The 20,101-nt window shown below is 39.0% G+C and overlaps 1 protein-coding gene across 1 annotated transcript in view; it reads left to right on the top strand.

The window, feature by feature from the left end:
- LOC143027564 (protein PRRC1-like) overlaps window positions 1-20,101 on the top strand; it is a 98,478-nt gene that overhangs the window by 59,225 nt on the left and 19,152 nt on the right. Inside the window, exons 5-6 of the mRNA XM_076188875.1 lie at window positions 6,717-6,884; window positions 9,823-9,892. Coding sequence (XP_076044990.1) covers window positions 6,717-6,884; window positions 9,823-9,892 — 238 coding nt within the window. The remainder of the gene's footprint in view (window positions 1-6,716; window positions 6,885-9,822; window positions 9,893-20,101) is intronic.

Genomic DNA, 20,101 nt, shown 5'->3' with positions numbered 1-20,101 from the left:
ACATGAAACTTGTGTAACTCGTATAGTCACTGAGTTAAATGAAGAAATATGAAAATATTTTAAGTTTCAGCCAGCTCAGCAGGGGAAGGGTCAGCAGGGATGCCAACTGAAAATGCAGAATCGACTGAGATTTATAGAGTGAATTGCCTATAGTATAGCCACCCCTTCTATCCCTCATCCTCTCTTCACCCCTGAGAACCTCCCAACTACACTCCCAAACTCACACTTGCCCTTCCCTCTCAACTTAGTTTTACTCAAAGCCAACACATCCATCTTTCTTCTCACAAACATACTGCCTATCTCTTCCCTTTTACTCTCATCTGTACCACATCCACACACATTAAAAGACCCAAACCTTAGGGTACTGGTTGGACGATTTCTAGACCCTGTTATGCCTTTACTTTTTTTTAAAGGAATGTCCCCTGTGGTGCTACAGGGAGAAGGCCTAGTCCTAATCCCCATCCCATTTTTGTTGTCTCTTATGATTCAAGTGGGAAGACTTGGTGGCAGTATTCTTTCCCCCACCATTATCCTATCTTTAAGAATTGTCTTCACTCTTCCTGTTTCACTTTTTCCATTTTTAGTGACTCATAGTGTTCGCTGCTGTGGAACATTTTACTCCTTCTTACCTTGATGATTGCTTAGACCCCCTAACAGTATGACACCAGGTAGTACAGTAGAGTGTCCCAGTCTGATGGAAATGTAAGAATGATACCTCTTGTGTTGTCATGGTGACGATGGAATATTCTGCATCTTGCAAATACTTGGAAAGGAGGTCCTTTCCTCAGGACATGAGGTACTCATGTTTGTAGAGAACACTGGCCTTTTCAATAGATTATAGTTCCATTTTTTTAAATATTTTTATTCAGATGCTCTTGCCAGCTCACCCCATAATATTTGCATGCTAATGTTTTTAGGTACCTTTTAATTATTTTTACCATACCAGGGTTTTGGTCATTATGTTAATGTTTCAGCATACCATGATTACATACATACATATACCAAGGCTTTTTCCCCCTTACAAGGGAGGTAGCCAAAAAGGAAAAGGCAACTTAGATTGCCAACTTTAAAATTTTGTTGGGGTGCCATAGATGACAAATCAATTAATCTCTAAAAAAAAAAAAAAAAAAAAAAAAAAAAAAAAAAAAAAAAAAAAAAAAAAAAAAAAAAAAAAAAAAAAAAAAAAAAAAAAAAAAAAAAAAAAAAAAAAAAAAAAAAAAAAAAAAAAAAAAAAATTGTAAAGACAGATTGAAAATTTGAGTTCTTGTCTCAGTGTACCACCCTCATTTTTCTCCCGTTCAAGAAATCTTTCATCCATTCCAATAGCTTTCCTTATATTCCACCTATTGTTTTAATTTTTCTTAGTAGCTTTTTATGTGGTACTTTGTGAAATGCTTTTTGTAAATCTAAGAAGGCACAATCTGCCCATCTGTCCCTTTCTTGAATTATTTCTATTAGCCTCAAGTAAAAGCATATCTTAGGGATGGAATGGGTGGGAATGATTTTATGCCTTTTCCTTTTTGGCTACCTTCCTTGTAAAGGGGAAAAAGCCTTGGTATATGTATGTATGTCTGTAAAAGCATATCATATTTGTGGCACATGATCTTCCACTTCTAAATCCAAATTGTTTTGGATTTAGTATTTTGTTGTCCTCCAAATGTTTAATCCATTTACTTTTGATAACTTTATTGCATATTTTTGCTATTGTTCTTGTAAGGGATACTGGTCTATAGTTGGTTGGATCGGTCTATAGTTGGTTGGATTTTCTTTGTCTCCTTTGTATATTGGTACAATATTTGTATTTTCCCAATCTTGTGGTACTTTTCCTACTTTGAGTGAGAAATCAATTATCTTGTGTATTTTGTCCATTAGTTCATCTATACATTCTTTCAGTATCCAATTTGCAATTCCATCTGGCCCATGTGACTTGCTAACATCAATTTTTTTTATTTGGTCCCTTATTTCTTTCCATGTCACCATTATTTCTTTTATTGTGGGGGATCTTTCTTTTATGCATATTTTTGCTATCGTACTTGTAAGGGAGACTGGTCTATAGTTGGTTGGATTTTCTTTGTCTCCTTTGTATATTGGTACAATATTTGCATTTTCCCAGTCATGTGGTACTTTTCCTTCTTTGAGTGAGAAATCAATTATCTTGTGTATTTTGTCCATTAGTTCATCTATACATTCAGTATCCAAATTGTAAATTCCATCTGGCCTATGTGACTTGCTGACATAGTTTTTTTATTTGGTCCCTTATTTCTTTCCGTGTCACCATTACTTCTTTCATTGTGGGGGATCTTTCTCTCTGTCCCTCCTCCCAATTTTGTGAGCTTTCAATTATGAATACAGATTTAAAAATTTGATCATAATTTCAACCATTTCTACATCATCTATATATATTCTTTATCTACTTTGTGCAGTTTCACTATTTTGTGTTTTCTCTTAGTTTGTCATTTCCATATCTGTAGAATAGTTTAGGTTGGTCCTTTCATTTTTCTATTATGTCTTTTTCATAGTTTCTTAGTTTGATTGTATATTTGCCATTTGGTAATTTTGTTGTTGTTTTTCCATCTTTTCCAGGCTTTGTCTCGTGTATCTTTAGCTTCACTACACGCTTTGTAATACCAACACATTATGTGTACCCCTTTTAGTTTCTTCTTTGGTACATATCTATCTGTTCCTTGTATTTTTCTTTTAATATGTTCCATTTTCTTCCATCTTTGTTTCTTCATTTAAAAAAAAAATCCCTGTTTTTCAAAGTCTATTTTGTTGTACATTAGTCTTCCTTTTCTATGTTTATCATTTCCTCTCACATCACTTTGTTCCTTTAGTTCGAACTCTATTAGTATGTGGTCACTTTTCCTAATTGGTGTCTTGTATTTCATTTGATCCATGATATCAGGCTCTGATGAGAATATTAAATCTAGTCTCGACAGTTCTTCATTGTTTCTATATCTGGTATTTTCCTTCACCCATTGAGTCAATGTGTATTCATTGGTCATATCCAGTAGAATATTTCCCCAAGTTCCTCTCCATCTTCCCAACATATTTCCTTTGAGTTAAAGTCACCCATAATTACTATGTTTCCTCCTTTCAGTAATTCACTTAATGCATTTGTGTCTTCCAATATTTTGGAATGATCACTATCAGTCCTGGCCTGTGTTTTTGGGGGCACATATATTACTATAAATTTTCTACTTTTCATATTTCTGTTTTCAACTTTAATCATAATCAGTTCCACATTATTTTTTCCTTGTGTTATCTTTGTCACATTTAAACCTTAGTCAAAAACGTGACTCCCCCACCCTGTTTTTCCTTTCTATTTTTTGCCCAATGGTTGTATAGACCTTGTCCCACAGTATTTGATGGTAGTGGACCTTTTAATTTTGTTTCCACAATTCACATTATGTCTGGTTTCTCTATAAACAGATAGTCGTTTAATTTATTTAGTCCTGAAATCATACTATGTATATGTTATTTTAATTTTTTCCCTTTTTATTGATGTACCATTTTCTCAGCCTCAGGTCCAGTACTCTCCAAAAATACTCGTTCTTTTCAGTCTCCATTCTTCTCTTGTTTTTTCATTTGCTTTATTTCTAAGTGCCTTTTCTTTCTCTATTTCCTCATCACTCATTTCCTTTTTTATCCATACCTTTTTATAATTTTCACTATTTGCTAGCTTTGCTGCTTTTGATGGTAGCCTTTAACCTCTTCACTCCGGGGCACATTGCACGTCTGGCAGCATTAGCTGCCAGGCATGCAATGTTGCGTCATAGTAATCGCATTATAAAAAATAAAGTCACTGCTCAATCACTCGTTCTCTTTCACCCGTGAATTTTGATAACCATAGAAAATATGATGAAGCCAGTTTAGAGAGAATGAGGGTCACGCAGGTACGACTACAATAAATATAATCAAGACGCCAACGTTGGCATCATCGCGTACCCACTTGCTCCTCATGACGCCTACGTAGGCGTCACTGTATGGAAGTGGTTAAACTATCATTTGAGTCCTTAGTTTGAGTTTTAGTGCACCTCCTCAATATCTTTGTCCAATTCTTGTCCCTCTTCTTGAACCTCTTTCAAAATTTCCTTTGCAATTTTTTTTTCCTCTCTTTTTTTCTCTTTGGTATTTGTATACATTATGTTTGTCTTTAATACCATAAACTACAATACAACTCTTTTTTTTATCCACTGTACCTCTTACCCAGTTTTCCTTTTCTGTAATTACTGTTTCTTTAGCATTTTCCTTTACCTGCTGTTGTACTATTTCTTTAAATGTTATTTTCTGATTTTCTTGTTCTTGTTTCCACCGATATTTCATTTCTAGGAGATCCATCTACTTAATTGATTCTCCCACTTTTTCAGTCACTGATTGTATTTGTTCTTTGAGCTCTTTTTTCAGTTCTTCATTTTTGTTTCTCTCTTCATATATTTTTTTTCATAATTTCTGATCATACTTAGTTCACTTTTTAGGTCATTAAGCTCTTTTCATTTCTTCATTAGCTTTTCATAGATTGGGCATTTCTCTGTGCATTGCTCTATAATCAATTCTTAAATCTATTAGTTCCAAGTCTTAATGTCTCAATTTCTTTGTACACTGCTATACCTAGTTTCTCTTTTTATATCTAAACCTTTGCCTAATAGTCTTCTTTTACTTTGAAACCCTGAAAAAACATTGTTTTCCCACCTTAGAGTTGATTTTTGGGTATCATTTAAACAAGTTCTCTTTGGTATCACTCCCAGTAGTGATTCGACTCTGCTTATGTCCAGTCCTCTCTTTGTTGATTCATTACTTTTTTCTCCTTTTCCTTCCTCCATTTTGTACATTAATATACTATATCAAACTGGATACTTTTACACCATAGCAGTCACTTGAAAACCACAACTTCTTTGTAAGCACATAGGAACACATTAGATGAGAAAACAGTGTGTGCAAAAATAATACAAGAATTTAAGAGCAAACTGGATATGGAGGGATACAAAGATGGGACACCACGAGTTTATCTCCCCTTTCCCGTAAGATACAAGAAGGCAAATACAGTTTGAGGGAATTTGGTCTTCATGAAGCACAGGACTTCATGTGTACTGTAGGCTAGCCACCTGTTGTTCTGCACATTGTGCAGCTGGTCCAGGCAAAAGTTCTTCTTGTCTGAGAAGAACCAGAGCATCCCCAGCTTGACTGGGTGTTTGGCCTTATTGAGGAGTTTCTTGGCTTTTGTAAGGCAGTTCTCTTGGGCCTTGGCAGTGAGTAGTTTGCCCTTGCACCTCATATATGAGGGGTAGCAAAGATCCTTGTTCAGAGCTTTCTTCATAGTTGCCACTCTGACACCCATCTCTTTGCCAAGGTCTGCATTGCCTTGCCTGGATCTTGCTGCACTTTTTTTTTTTTTTTTTTTTTTTTTTTCTCTTCAGAGTCAGAATGCTTGCTATGATATTTCCTGCTAGCTACTGCTTCCACATCTCCATTACAATTCTCCAGCTCATATCTCATGACCTTCACAGTATTTAAGGAGCACTGAGCTGCAGCTAAAATTTCCGAATTTTTTAATACAGCATGAATCATTATGATGCAGGTCACTCTCTTCCAATATTCTGATGTTTTCCTGTTGTCCATGCTCTCTAGCTCTCACACCCACCAATAGTACACAGAATCAGCTATCCATTGCACTTTACCACTATTAAATCCTTCAAATGGTTTTGAAATGATAGAATTTTTTTTTTTATCAAATTTATCCTGAACACCCAGTAGAATATGCCAGGCCACAGATTCTGACTGCCCCAGATGCAACCATCACACAGAGGACACAGAACACCTCTTACTACAGTGCCCTACACTAAGAATCCCTAGACAGCAAAATATATCTTTTCTTTGTGACTTATGGACCTGACTGGAGGCCATTGCTGGTTACCTGAAGGCTGTGAGTTTTCTGAGAGATGGATGGATTGAATAGTAATAAGGAGAAACACCCAGCATGTACTTACAAAAGCATAGCATACAGTAGTTGTATTATCATAAAGATATATACATTATCTATAATATGTATTAAGTATTTGTCACAGTTAAGTACCATGTGTATGAAAAATAAGAAAATAAAACACCAAGCATGTACCATTGAAAGTATGATGTATGTTAGTACTATTGTTGAAATGATGAAAATTTAGTTAATGTCATGAACTATCAGTGGGCTAAGACGCCTCTTATAGAAGACTTTGTGGCATGAAAAAAATACTACTTACCATAAATGACACTTCTTTGTAACCAGTAGGTTATGAAATAAGGAAGGAGGGTGTTACTTAAGCAGGAATTTTGTTTTCTGTCAGTGTCTCAGTATCTCTAATGTATCAATATCTTTAAAAATATTATTTAGGTAAATTTGAAACAGTGATTTTCCAATTGATTAACTAGTGGCAGACAGCAGTGGCACATTGCTAAAATTGATTCTCATAAATTGGGATTTTACTAGCTTGATGAGATACAAATTTCAAGGTCTTGCATGTGTAGGTTCTCTTTAATCAGATGTTCAATAAATGGGAAGAGCCTATATGCATTGGAAAACCAGTCTCCCTGTTAACCTTGATATTTTATAACACACTTTGGCCAGTCATGGGATTTTTTTCCAAAATAGTGGTGGTTTGATAGTAGAAATAAAAGAAATTCACAAAATATCACCGCAGAAGTGTACTGCTCTCATATGAATATATTATTTACAGTGGGATGTCCTCAGAAGCAACTAGTGTGGCTGCTCAACCCGTTGGTTTTGCATCAGCTTTAACTGCAGGTGAAGAACGTATCAACTCACTTCGAAGTGGTGGCAGAGTACATCCACAGCAACCTGTTGTAGCTGTAGAAAACTTCATTGTGGAACTTACTCCAGGATTGTAAGCCCTTTGGTTTCATGTAATTATAAAAATTTTGAGATAGGTAATGTTTAGTTTTGGCTGTCTTTATTTCAGTTTTTCTAAACCCTGAGAAGATAGCACTCATTTTTGATTGATTGTAACCTGGATGAAGATTTTATTATCATTATACATAAACACATATACCAAGGGCTTTTTCCCCTTTACAAGAGAGGTAGCCAAAGTCAAAGACATAAATCCACTACCACCCATTTTGTCCCTACATACTCCACTCCCATTCACCACCCCTCCCTCCCTCTTTTCTTGGCTCCTTCTGGGTGATGGGTCATCCCTGGATCTTGCCCACTGCCCTGGGTCAGAAGCAATTCAACAAGACACAGTACATCCACAGCAAAGCCACTTCATTTAAACAGTAAACCTCCCCTCCATCCCCTCATACTGAAAAAAGAAGAATGGGAGAAATCTCTTCGGGCTGCATAAAGATATTCACATATACTCCCTCAACCCCCACCCCACCCACTCCATCCCATTTATCACAGCATCATCCATACACAACCATTCTCCACTCACTCCAATTTTCTGTCTTTTCCCTTCCTTCCTCAACAGACATCTCACTCTTTCCCAGTACCTCTTTTACCCCATCCATCCAACTCATCCTAGGTCACCCCCTCATGTTCACTCCATCCTTTTCTCCCTTTCACACTTCTTTTACTAATCTTTCTTCACTCATTCTTTCCACATGTCCAAAACATCCCAATATTCTTTCATCAAACCTATCTCCCAAATCCCTTTCCACCTCCACTCTCCTTCTCACCTCTTTTTTTCTCATTCTATCCAGCCTAGTAACCCCTACCATACTTCTCAGACATTTCATCTTCAACACATTTAAACTCTTTCTTTTTTCCTCTTGTAGATTTGTAGTTTTTCTCTACATTGAGTAATTGAGTACTGGTGTCTGGAGAAGCAAACTCGACACAGTATCTTTGCTGTAATCATCCAGTCTTCTCTGGCTTACAAGTGCATACAACCTCCAAGGAAGACTCATGGGGTTGCCAGATTTTAGATTATATACATATATACAAGGGTTGCCATATTCACAATTGAGTACATAAAAAAAAAAAACTCATTCACTAATTTCCTCAATCCCTCCTCTGATCCTGCTACAAGTTCCGTGTTGTCAGCAAACAACTGTCTTATCTCCCACTTTTCTCCATTTTCTTTAACCATCTCCAATCCCCTACCCTCTACCCTTGCATTTAGCTCTTGCACCACCCCATCCATATATAAATTGAACAGCCAGGGTAACATAACACATCCCTGAAGAAATCCCACTTTTACCTCAAACCATTCACTCTCTCCATTTCTAATCCTAACACAAACTCTACTACTCTTGTAAAAACTCTTGACTGCTCTTAAAAGCTTTCCTCATATTCCATATATCTGCAATACCTCCCACAGTGCCTTCCAGTCTACCCTGTCATAAGCCTTTTCCAATTCCTTAAAAGCCCAAAAAAACATCCTTACCTTTTCCTAAAGCTTTCTCACATAACTGTCTTACCACAAAAATCTGATCTATGCAACCCCTACCTGTCCTAAACCCACACTGTTCCTCACAAGTTACTCCCTCTGTTCCTCTCTTAATCCTATCAATGAAGAAGCTCACACAAGCCTTTCCAACTACACTTAACAAACTGATCCCTCTGAAATTACTATGCTCACACTTATCCCTAGCACTCTACCCTCTCTTAAACAAACATTAAATAATGTTACCATCCAGTCCACCATCACTGTACCTCCTTTTTTCAGCCATTCCTCATGACATCCATCCAATCCAGGTGCCTTACCTGCACTCATCATCTTAACAACTGCCTTCACCTCATCGTTCCTTATTTCTCTGCTATTTTCCTCACTCATCACAGTCATTTTCTTAGTGCTTCCCATGGCAACAACCTTTCTCTCCCTATCCTCCTTCACATTAAGCAACTCCCTAAAATACTCTGCCCATCTTCCTCTTACTGCCTTCTCTTCCATTATCATCTCTCTATCTGCACCTTTTACCTTTTCTTCTCTACTTGATTCACCTCCTCTTTCTCTTTTAATTTCCTCCCAAAACATTTTTATTACTTTCAAAATTTTCTGTCACACTCTTACCCCATTTCACATCTGCCTCCTTTATCTTATGCTTTATTTCTCATCTCTTTTCTTTGCACCTCTCAATGAAACAGTATTGGGATGGTTTGGATACATGGAAAGAATGAGCGAAGAAAGATTTGTAGAAGAGGTATGGAAGACAGAGGTGGAAGGAGTGAATATGAGGGGGCGTTCTAAGATGAGATGGATGGATGGAGTAAAAGGGACATTACAAAAGAGAAGAATGTCTCTTGAGGAAGGACAGGAGAAGACAAGATAGGGATGAATTGAGAAGGGTTGTGTATAGATGATGCTGTGATGCATGAGGGGGAGTGGGTGGGGGATGGGGGGTGAGGAAGTATGTATGAGAAATAATTTGATGCAGCCCGGAGGGATTTCTCCCTATCTTCTCCTTTTCTGCATAAGGGGACGGAGAGGGGGGTTGCCGAATTAATGAAGCAGCCTTGCTGTGGATGTCCTGTGTCTTGTGACGCTGCTTCTGACCCAGGGCAGTGGACAGGATGCAGGGATGACCCGTCATCCAAGAGGTGCCAAGATGAGAGGGAGGGAGGAGGGTGGAGGGGGGTGGAATATGTAGGGAATGGAATGGGTAGGAGTGGTTTCTATGCCTTTTTCTTTTTGGCTACCCCCCATGTTAGGGGGAAAAAAGCCTTTGGTATATGTATGTATATATATATATATATATATATATATATATGTGCTGCACATGTATTATCTAGCTCTTATTATTCATCTGTATACAGGTTGATCTGTTATACTTTAAGGCAGTCACTAATTTTTTTTTTTTTTTTTTTTTTTTTTTTTCCAGCTGGTATGATATGGGCCTTTTGTTGATAGATGATCCAGGGCAGGATATCTTGTTGCAGACATACACACAGGTGAAATATTTAGCATACCTCTGTTTAGTATTACAAATTATGTTGTTATACGGGAAGGGGAGCTATGCTTGTAGTGACCCGTCTGTAGCTCTCAGCATCTAGTTTGTTCATACATTCTTGTATGGTTTTTGCATACACTATTGTTTCATTCAATTTGTTCCAGACATCCACCACTCTGAGTGGAAAACTATTTTTTTCATATCACTTCTATAACTATCCTTTTTGAGTTTCTTTTCATGTCCCCTTGTTTTTCTTTTATCCCACTTTAATAAGTCTTCTCTTCAAGGACTTTCATGCCTTTCATGATTCTGTAAATGGCCAGTAGATCTCCTCTTTCTCCTCTTTGTTCCAGGGTTGGTAGTTCCAGTTTAGACCATCTTTGTTCATATATCAATTTGGAAAGTGTTGTTGCCATCTTTGTTGTTGGCCTTTGTATTCTTTCTAATTTCTGTATATTCTTTTTTGTACTGGGTGTCCATACTGTCACAGCATACTCCAATCTTGGTCTTATCAGTGTGACTAATATCTAATATTTTTTTTACTGTTACTTCATCCAAGTAATTAAAAGCCACCATTATTGATCTTAGTAAATTGTAGGTTTCTTCAACTATTTTGTTTATATGTTTGTCTGGTGACATGTCTTTCTTAATAATTACTTCTAGATCCTTTTCAGAGCTAACTTTTTTTTTACTTCCTTTGTACCAATTTTATATTGTCCTGATATTCTTTTTTTACTTTTTTCAAACTCCATTATACGATATTTCTTGATGTTGAAATTCACTTCCCACTTTTGGTTCCATTCCCAGACTTTGTCCAGGTCTCTCTGTAGTGATTCACAGTCTTTTTCTGTACTTATTTTAGTGGTTTTGCATCATCTGCAAAGAAGTTCATATAACATTCTACACCTTTATCCAAGTCATTTATATATATAGCAAACATTATTGAAGCTAATACAGAACCATGTGGGACTCCACTTACCATTTCTTCCCAGGTTGAGTTTTTATTTCTAAGTACCACCCTCATTTTTTCCCGTGCAAGAAATCTTCCATCCATATCAATAAATTTCCTTGTACACCTTCTGTTATTTCGAGTTTTCTTAATAGCTTTTTGCGTGGTGCTTTATCAAATACCTTTTGCAAATCCAGGAAAGCGCAATCTGTCATCCTTCTGGGGTATTGGCTGCATTTTATTGTGGCAAAGTTGATACTTTAGGGTCTATTTGGGATGCCCCTATGGACCAGAGCCACACATCATTTTGTCTATGATAGAGGAAGAGTTTGTTCATAGAGAAATGATGACACTGTTATTATACTGTGACTGTCCCTCCATTATGTTGTCCCCCAACCCCTTGTTACTGTACTGTACCATTTCTTTGAATATTCATTTTCTTTTTTTGCATAACCCTGTGGTGGGGGAAAAGAATGCTGCCACCAATTCTTCCCACTTGAGTCATATGAGGCAACAAAAAACAGGACAGAGATAGGACTAGGAATCCTGCAACCTGTAGCCCCAAAGGGGACATTCCTAAAAAAAAGTAAAGGCATAAGAGGGTCTAGGAGTTTTCCAACCAGTACTCTAAGGTTTGGGCCTTTTAATGTGCATGGATGTTGTACAAATGAGAGTATAAGGGAAGAGATAGGAATTATGTTTGTGAGAAGAAATATGGATGTGTTGGCATTGAGTGAAACTAAGTTGAAATGGAGGGAAGAGTGTGAGTTTGGGAGTGTAGTTGGGAGGTTCTCAGGAATGAAGAGAGGACGAGGGAGAGAAGGGGTGGCTATACTAGTAAGTGAAGAGATAGGAAAGCATGTAGTGGAGTGGAAAGAGGTTTCTTCAAGGTTAATGTGGATGAAGATGAAGCTGGGAAAGGAGATGTGGGTTTTTGTAAGTGCGTATGGGCCTCGTAGTGAGAAGAGCATAGAGGAAAGGGAGGCATTTTGGATAGATTTAGATGAGTGCATAGAGGGATTAGGAAAAAATGTCAATGTAGTGGTATTAGGAGACCTTAGTGCTAGGGTAGGAAATGAACCAATAGACGGAGTGATTGGAAAGTGTAGAGTTCCATGAAAAAATCATAGTAGAGAGTTGATGGTGGAGATGTGTCTAGAGAGTTGATGATAGCAAATACAGTGTTTAGGAAGAAAGTCAAGCATAAGTACACATGGGAGAGGGTGGTGGATGGAAGGGTGGTAGATAGAGCGTTAATGGACTATATAGTGGTAACTAGGAGTATAGTAGGAAGAGTTAAGGATGTACATGTTCTAAGGGGAGAGAGTGGGGGAATATCAGATAATTTTTTAGTGGAAGGTAAGTTGAGAGTGGAGAATAGATGGAGAAAGAGGAAAAGGACAAAAGGTAGGGAGGCGCTTAGAGTGAAATACTTAAATGAGAAAGAAAAGGAGAAGGAATACAAGAAGTTGAGAGAGGAATGGGAGAGAGTGAAAGATAGAGTAGAACTAGGAGTGGAGGAGGAATGGGGATGTTTCAAAGAGGGAGTCACAAGGTGTGCAAAGATGGTGTGTGGAACAAGGACAGGAGGAAATAGAAGGAAGGGTAGTGAGTGGTGGGATTGAGGAAGCAAAGAAGGTTGTAGAAGAGAAGCAAGCTTTCACAGATTGGTCACAAAATAGGATGATAGAATCATATGAGAAGTACAAAGAAAAGAGACGAGAAATAGAGCATACGATAAAGGAGGCAAAGAGGAGAGCTGATGTGAAATGGAGTAAGAGTATGACAGAAAATTTTGAAATTAATAAAAAGATGTTTCGGAAAGAGATTCAGAAAGGAAGAGGAGGCAAATCAAGTAGAGAAGAAAAGGTAAAAGGTGCAGATGAAGAGATGATAATGGAAGCGAAGGCAATAAGAGGAAGATGGACAGAGTATTTTAGGGAGTTGCTAAATGTGAAGGAGGGTAGGGAGGGAAAGGTAGTTGCAGTGGGAAGCGCTAAGAAAATGACAGTAATGAATAAGGAAAATGGAGGAGAAATAAGGAAAGATGAAGTGAAGGCAGTTTGTTAAGTGCAGTTGGGAAGGCTTATGAGAGGGTCTTGATTGAGAGGATTAGGAGAGGAACAGAGGGAGTAATTGGTGAGGAACAGTGTGGGGTTAGGATAGATAGGGGTTGCATGGATTGGTTTTTTGTGGTAAGACAGATATGCAAGAAAGCTTTTGGAAATGGTATGGATGTTTTTTGGGTCTTTATGGATTTGCAAAAGGCTTATGACAGGGTAAACAGGATGGCACTATGGGAAGTAATGCAGATATATGGGATAGGAGGAAAGCTTTTAAGAGCAGTCAAGAGTTTTTACGAGAGTAGTAGAGCTTGTGTTAGAATCTGAAATGGAAAAAGTGAGTGGTTTGAGGTAAAGGTGGGACTTTGCTAGGGATGTGTTATGTCACCTTGGCTGTTCAATCTATACATGGATGGGGTGATGCAAGAGGTAAAAGCAAGGGTAATGGGTCGGTGATTGGAGATGGTTAACCCCTTCCATATGGTGCCGCACACGTAGGCGTCATGAGGAGCAAGTGGATTCGCGACGCTGCCATATCGGCGTCTTGATTATATTTATTGTAGTCGCCCCTGTGTTTTTACATTCTCCCAAATGCGCCCTGAATCCCATTCTCTGTGGTTTTCAAAATTCGCGGGTGAAAGAGAGAACGATCGATATAAGCCGTGACTATATTTTATGATGCGATTATTATTACGACACGTCATACGGCTGGCATTGGCTGCTGCCCGCGAGATTTAAGTCCCGTACCGAAGTGGTTAAAGAAAATGGAGAAAAGTAGGAGATAAGACAGTTGTTGTTTGCTGATGACATTGTGCTTGTAGCAGGATCAGAGGAGGGATTGAGAAAGTTAGTGTCAGAGTATGGGAAGGGGTGTAAAAGAAGGAAGTTGGAGATAAATGTGGGAAAAATAAGGTGATGAGATGTACAAGGGGAGAAAGTGGCTGTAGACTGGAAGTAAGTATTAAGGGGGAGAAACTAGAGGAAGTGGATAGTTTTAGATACTTGGGTGCAAATGAATTGGGAAAGGGTGGAGTGGAAGTGGAGGTAGAATATAGATTGAGAGAAGCAAGTAAATGCCTTGGTGGAATAAAAAGTGTAATGAGAAATAGACATTTGGGAATGGATGCTAAGAGGAGATTGTATGAAGGAGTGATTGTGTTGACACCACTGTATGGGGCAGAAACATGGAAGATGCGAGAGGAAGAGAGGAGTTTGAACGAATTTACCTAGTTGTATTTTACGAGGGATTAACTTGTTAAGTGTAGTTGGGAAGGCTTATGTGAGGATCTTGATTGAGAGGATTAGGAGAGGAACAGAGGGAGTAATTGGTGAGGAACAGTGTGGATTTAGGACTGGTAGAGGTTGTGTAGATCAGATCTTTGTGGTAAGACAGATATGTGAGAAAGCTATAGGAAAGGGGAAGGATGTTTTTTGGGCTTTTATGGATCTGGAAAAGGCTTTCAATAGGGTAGACAGAAAGGCACTGTGGGAGGTTTTGCGGATTTATGGGATAGGAGGAAAGCTTCTAGGAGCTGTCAAGAGTTTTTATGAGGGTAGTAGAGCTTGTGTCAGGATTAGAAATGGAGAGAGTGAATGGTTTGAGGTAAAGGTAGGACTTCGTCAGGGATGCGTTATGTCGCCCTGGCTGTTCAACTTATGCATGGATGGGGTAGTGCGAGAGGTAAATGCAAGGGTAGTGGGTCAGGGATTGGAGATGGTTAAAGAAAATGGAGAAAAGTGGGAGGTGAGCCAACTGTTGTTTGCGGACGACACTGTGCTTGTAGCAGGATCAGAGGAGGGATTGAGGAAGTTGGTGACAGAGTTTGGGAGAGTGTGTGATAGAAGAAAGCTGAAGATAAATGTGGGTAAATGTAAGGTGATGAGATGTACAAGGGGTGAAAGTGGCAGTAGACTGGAAGTGAGCATTAAGGGAGAGCGACTGGAGGAAGTGGATAGTTTTAGGTACTTGGGTGCAAATGTGGCAGGAAAAGGTGGAGTGAAGGTGGAGGTAGAACGTAGATTGAGAGAAGCGAGTAAATGCCTTGGTGGTTTAAAGAGTGTAATGAGGAATAGACATTTGGGAATGGATGCTAAGAGGAGACTGTATGAAGGAGTGATTGTGCCAACAGCACTGTATGGGGCAGAAACATGGAACATAAGAGAGGAAGAGAGAAGGAGTTTGAATGTGTTTGAGATGAGGTGTCTGAGAAGTATGATGGGGGTTACTAGGCTAGAGTGAGAAATGAGGAGGTGAGGAGAACAGGGGTGGAAAGGGAGTTGGGAGATAGGGTTGATGAAAGAGTATTAGGATGGTTTGGACACATGGAAAGAATGAGTGAAGAAAGACTAGTAAAAGAGGTATGGAAGGCAGATGTGGAGGGAGTGAACATGAGGGGACATCCTAGGATGAGATGGATGGATGGGGTGAAGGGGGCTTTGGGGAAGAGGGGAATGTCTGTTGAGGAAGGATGGGAGAGGACAGAAGACAGGGGTGAATGGGGAGTGATTGTATATGGATGATGTTGTGATGCATGAGGTGGAATGGGTGGGGGGATGGGGGGTGAGGTAGTATGTGTGAGCAAAATTTGACGCAGCCCGAAGGGATTTCTCCCCATCTTCTCCTTTTATGCATGGGGAGACGGAGAGGGGGGGTCACCGATTTAATGAAGTGGCCTTGCTGTGGATGTGCTGTGACTTGTGACACTGCTTCTGACCCAGGTCAGTGGACAAGGTGCAGGGATGACCCGTCATGCAGGAGCTGCTAAGGTGGGAGGGAGGGTGGAGGGGTGTGGAGTGTATTTAGGGATGGAATGGGTGGGAATGATTTTATGCCTTTTCCTTTTTGGCTACCTCCCTTGTAAGGGGAAAAAAGCTTTGGTATATGTATGTATGTATTTTACGAGAAGAGAGCTATGCTCATTGTGACACATTTTTGTATCTTTCAGCATCCAGTTTGATCTTAAATTCTTGTATAGTTTTTCCACACTGTTTCCTCATTCAGTTTGCTCCAGATATCTATAACTCTGTGTGGGAAGCTATTCTTTTTCAGATCTCTTCTGTAACTATCCTTTTTAAGTTTTGTGTCCTCTTGTTTTTCTCCTATCCCACTTTAGGATGTGCCTGAGAAGTATGATAGGGGATACTAGGCTGGATAGAGTGAGAAATGAGAAGGTGAGGAGGAGAATGGGAGTGGAAAGGGAGTTGGAGAGATAGAGTTGATGAAAGAGTATTGGGATGGTTTGGACACATGGAAAGAATAAGTGAATAAATATTAGTGAAAGATGTGGAAGGCAGAGGTAGGAGTGAACATGAGGGGGCAACCAAGAATGAGATGGATGGATAGGGTAAAAGGGGCATTGGGAAAGAGGGGAATGTCTGTTGAGGAAGGACAGGAGAGGACAGAAGACAGGTGTGAATAGAGAATGGTTGTGTATGGATGATGCTGTGATGCATAAAGGGGAGTGGGTGGGGTATGTGGGTGTGGATGTGCTGTGTCTTGCAACACTGCCTCTGACCCAGGGCAGTGGGCGAGATGCATGGATGATATGTCATGCAGATGCCAGGATGAGAGGGAGGGAGGGAGGTGGATAGGAGTGGAGTATGTTGGGGATGGAATGGATAGAAATGGATTTTATGACTTTGTTTTTTGGCTACCTCCCTTGTAAGAGAAAAAAGCCTTTGGTATATGTATGTATGTATTAAGGTTCACTGTAACAAGTGGTGGATACTCAAAACTTTACTGTAACTGACAAAGTCATAGAAATTGTAAACTGTTTGCAACCTCAAATCTTGGAATATGGCTTAAAGATCTGTTATAACTTATACTGATTGTCTGCCTCTGACATTGTTATATTCGTGTAAGTGGTGGACTTTACAATCACTGATCCTCACACACACCAGCTGATGTTGGTTCCAGCCAATGAGAACATGTCTTCTTATGGGCTCTCAGCCAATCACAACATTTCTGATAGCCACTAAATGTAAACATAGAGGAATCATGTTCAAGAAAACCATGGAGCCCCCCATCCTCCTCCAGCAAAAAAAGATCAAATTTTACTGAGGATGAGGTTATGGTGATAATTCAAGATTAGTAAGTAAATTCCAAAACATTTTTCCACTTCAATTTCTGCTGAAAAATTACTGTAGTTTATAGTAAAAAGTGTTTGTGGATATGGCTGGTCAATGAGGTAGCAAATACAGATCATAAGAATCACTCCTACTCCATAATATTAATAATGCTTGCCCTCTTACAGGTACTGAGAGCATATCCTATTTTCAATATAAAAATTGCAAAATAAAACTAAAGTGGGAAGTCCAGATAAGATATACAGTACACTAAAAAGAAAAGACATGATATAAACTATGTAACTCTCTCACAGCTGCTGTTACAAGACCTTTTACAAAGTCAGTCAATTAGCCATTTCAAGTCCATTGATCAGCAGAGGCCTCTCTTATATCATTCCATGACTTGCAAGGCTATGCCAACCTCTGCCATACCACTCCTGCAAATTTCTTTGTATATCTTCACCTTCTGTTTGGTCTCTCTCTTGCACACTTCCCATCTCGTGGTGTCCCCTCAATAACACACTTGCTTCACACAGTGACAGTCGAATGAATTGGATGTGCCTGAGAATGCTCCGCGAACCAGCGCTAAATCTAGCTATTCTTTGACCGAAAATTGGTGATTTACCTAGTTGTAAACAGATCGGAGGGGGGTATGACAAGTGGTACCGTGATGTAGCAGAGTGATTTAAGTTTAACAAGAATAGAAAAAAGAAGGGAAATGGATGATAAACCAACATATGCAGAGACAACCTAAAAAAGATTAGACATGAGTAAGTATGAATGCCTTTTGGAAGTAGAAAGAAAATATGTAACATAGTCCCAGATATGAAGACGAATCATTCCATGGATTCAGAACAGAAAGAGGTATCGACCTCAAAAACATACTAATAAACCAAGAAATATTTCAAATGAAAAGGGATTTCGTTGAATGGAAAAGGGAACATAACCAATTATACAAAGAAGTGAGTGAATTGAGGAAGAAAAATGCACTAATAGTTAAGGAATTGGAAGAAATAAAAAAGGAACTGGCTAAAGTAAAAAATGATAATGAAAAGATGAAAAATGAAGACAAAAATTAAACTTTGTTGAGGGAAGTTAATGAAAAAATATTAATAGAGGCAGGCAAAGTTGGTGAAAGTATAAAAAATCAAACATGATGGAAATCAAAAACCAAATGAATGAAGAAAAAGAAAACAAAAAATACTATTTAAAGAAAGTCAAAGAACAAATGAACGAAAGTACAAAGGACACAGTAATACATACATATACCAAAGGCTTTTTCCCTCTTTCAAGGAAGGTAGCCAAAAAGAAAAGGGCATAAAAACAATTCCCACCCATTCCATTCCTTAACCCCTTCCATACGGTGCTGCATACGTAGGCGTCATGAGGAGCAAGTGGATACGCGAGGCTGCCATATCGGCGTCTTGATTATATTTATTGTAGTTGCCCCTCCGTAATGACATACTCTCTAAACTGAATGTAATCACATTTTCTATGGTTATCAAAATTCACGGGTGAAAGAGAGAACGATCGATATAAGAGGTGACTATATTTTATGATGCGAGTATTATTATGCCACGTTGTACGGCTGGCATTGGCTGCTGCCCGCGAGATTTAAGGCCCGTACTGAAGAGGTTAATACACTCCATTCCCCTCCACCCTCTACCCTCCCTCTTATCTTGGCACCTCCAGGATGACGGGTCATCCCTGCATCTTGTCCACTGCTCTGGATCAGAATCAGTGTCGCAAGACGCAGCACATCCACAGCAAGGCCGCTTCATTAAATCGGCAACCCCCCCCCCCCTCTCCGTCCCTTCATGCAGAAAAGGAGAAGACAGGGAGATATCCCTTCGGGCTGTGTCAAATTTTTCTCACACATACAACCACTCCTCGTTTAACGATGACAATTGGGACCAGTGTGCCGCCGTTAACCGAATTGCTCGTTAAGCGAAAGTGTATACATATACGTACATGTACTGTATGTACAATGTCCAGCAATACATGTATCTTTATTTTTGTGTATTTTCCCTCTTTTATACAGTACATTAAAGCTTTATTTACTGTTTATTTACGGTGGTTAGGTTCCTGAAATTACCGTATATGACCAAATCCGCGTATGCTGACATTCCATATTAAATACCGGGGTATTTTTTTAGTTTCGACCATGGGCGCAATATAGCAATAGAAAATTAATTATTGATTTTGTAAATTAAAATGTATCAACATAATATGCAATTTTGTGGGCGGAAATGAAAGTAAAAAATACCTTGCTACAAGCAAATATGCTAATGAATGAAGTCGGTAGCATAGGATCGGGACGCCATCTTGTCGTCTGTTAATTGACGGCCTTGGTACTTCCGACTACCTCGCCAGGTATATTTTCTTGAAGGAATGTTATGGTGCGGAGATACATGCATTCCTTCAAGCTGCAAGAACTTTGTATACCCTGCAAGCTGAGAGAGTGGTTGAAAAGCCCGCCAACGTCTCTCACGACGACGACAACGAGGGCGAGCTGGATGACATTTAATTTGCAGGTAATGATTTATTAAACACAGGTTAGTTTAGTTTAGGTTAGACGAATCTATCATCCTTTCATTTCTTCAACGTCGGCATCTATCATAAACATGGTGTATCATTCGTCTGACATGACTTCGTTACTTACGAAATCTGTTTTAGCACTTTTTTGTTTTTTATTTCCGCTCACAAAATTGCATATTACGTTGATATATTATGATTTACAAAATTGATAATTAATTTTCTATTGCTATATTGCGCCCATGGTCGAAACTAAAAATTTACCAATACCGGTATATACTGTACTCCAGGTAGTTTTTGCAGCTTGCATGATGGTAATGTAGACCTAAGCTTCAGAACACTTTACCTCACAGCTAATATCCACCGTGCAAGTTCATTTATAACATCATACAAATTTGCCGCAGCCAACTTGATTATTGTAAACGACGTCGTAACTTCGGGAGATTTACGTTAAACAAAAATTGGTCCGTCATAAAGCCCGTTGTAACTCCGCGTTGTTGTTAACCGAGTAGGTCGTTAAATGAGGAGTGGTTGTACTACCTCACCCCCCCATCCCCCGATCCATTCCACCTCATGCATCACAACATCATCCATATGC

Source organism: Oratosquilla oratoria, chromosome 8, assembly GCF_046742065.1.
Source record: "Oratosquilla oratoria isolate Oo_2021 chromosome 8, ASM4674206v1, whole genome shotgun sequence".
Taxonomy (NCBI): Eukaryota; Metazoa; Arthropoda; class Malacostraca; order Stomatopoda; family Squillidae; genus Oratosquilla; species Oratosquilla oratoria.
This window is presented reverse-complemented; position numbering and strand designations above follow the sequence as displayed.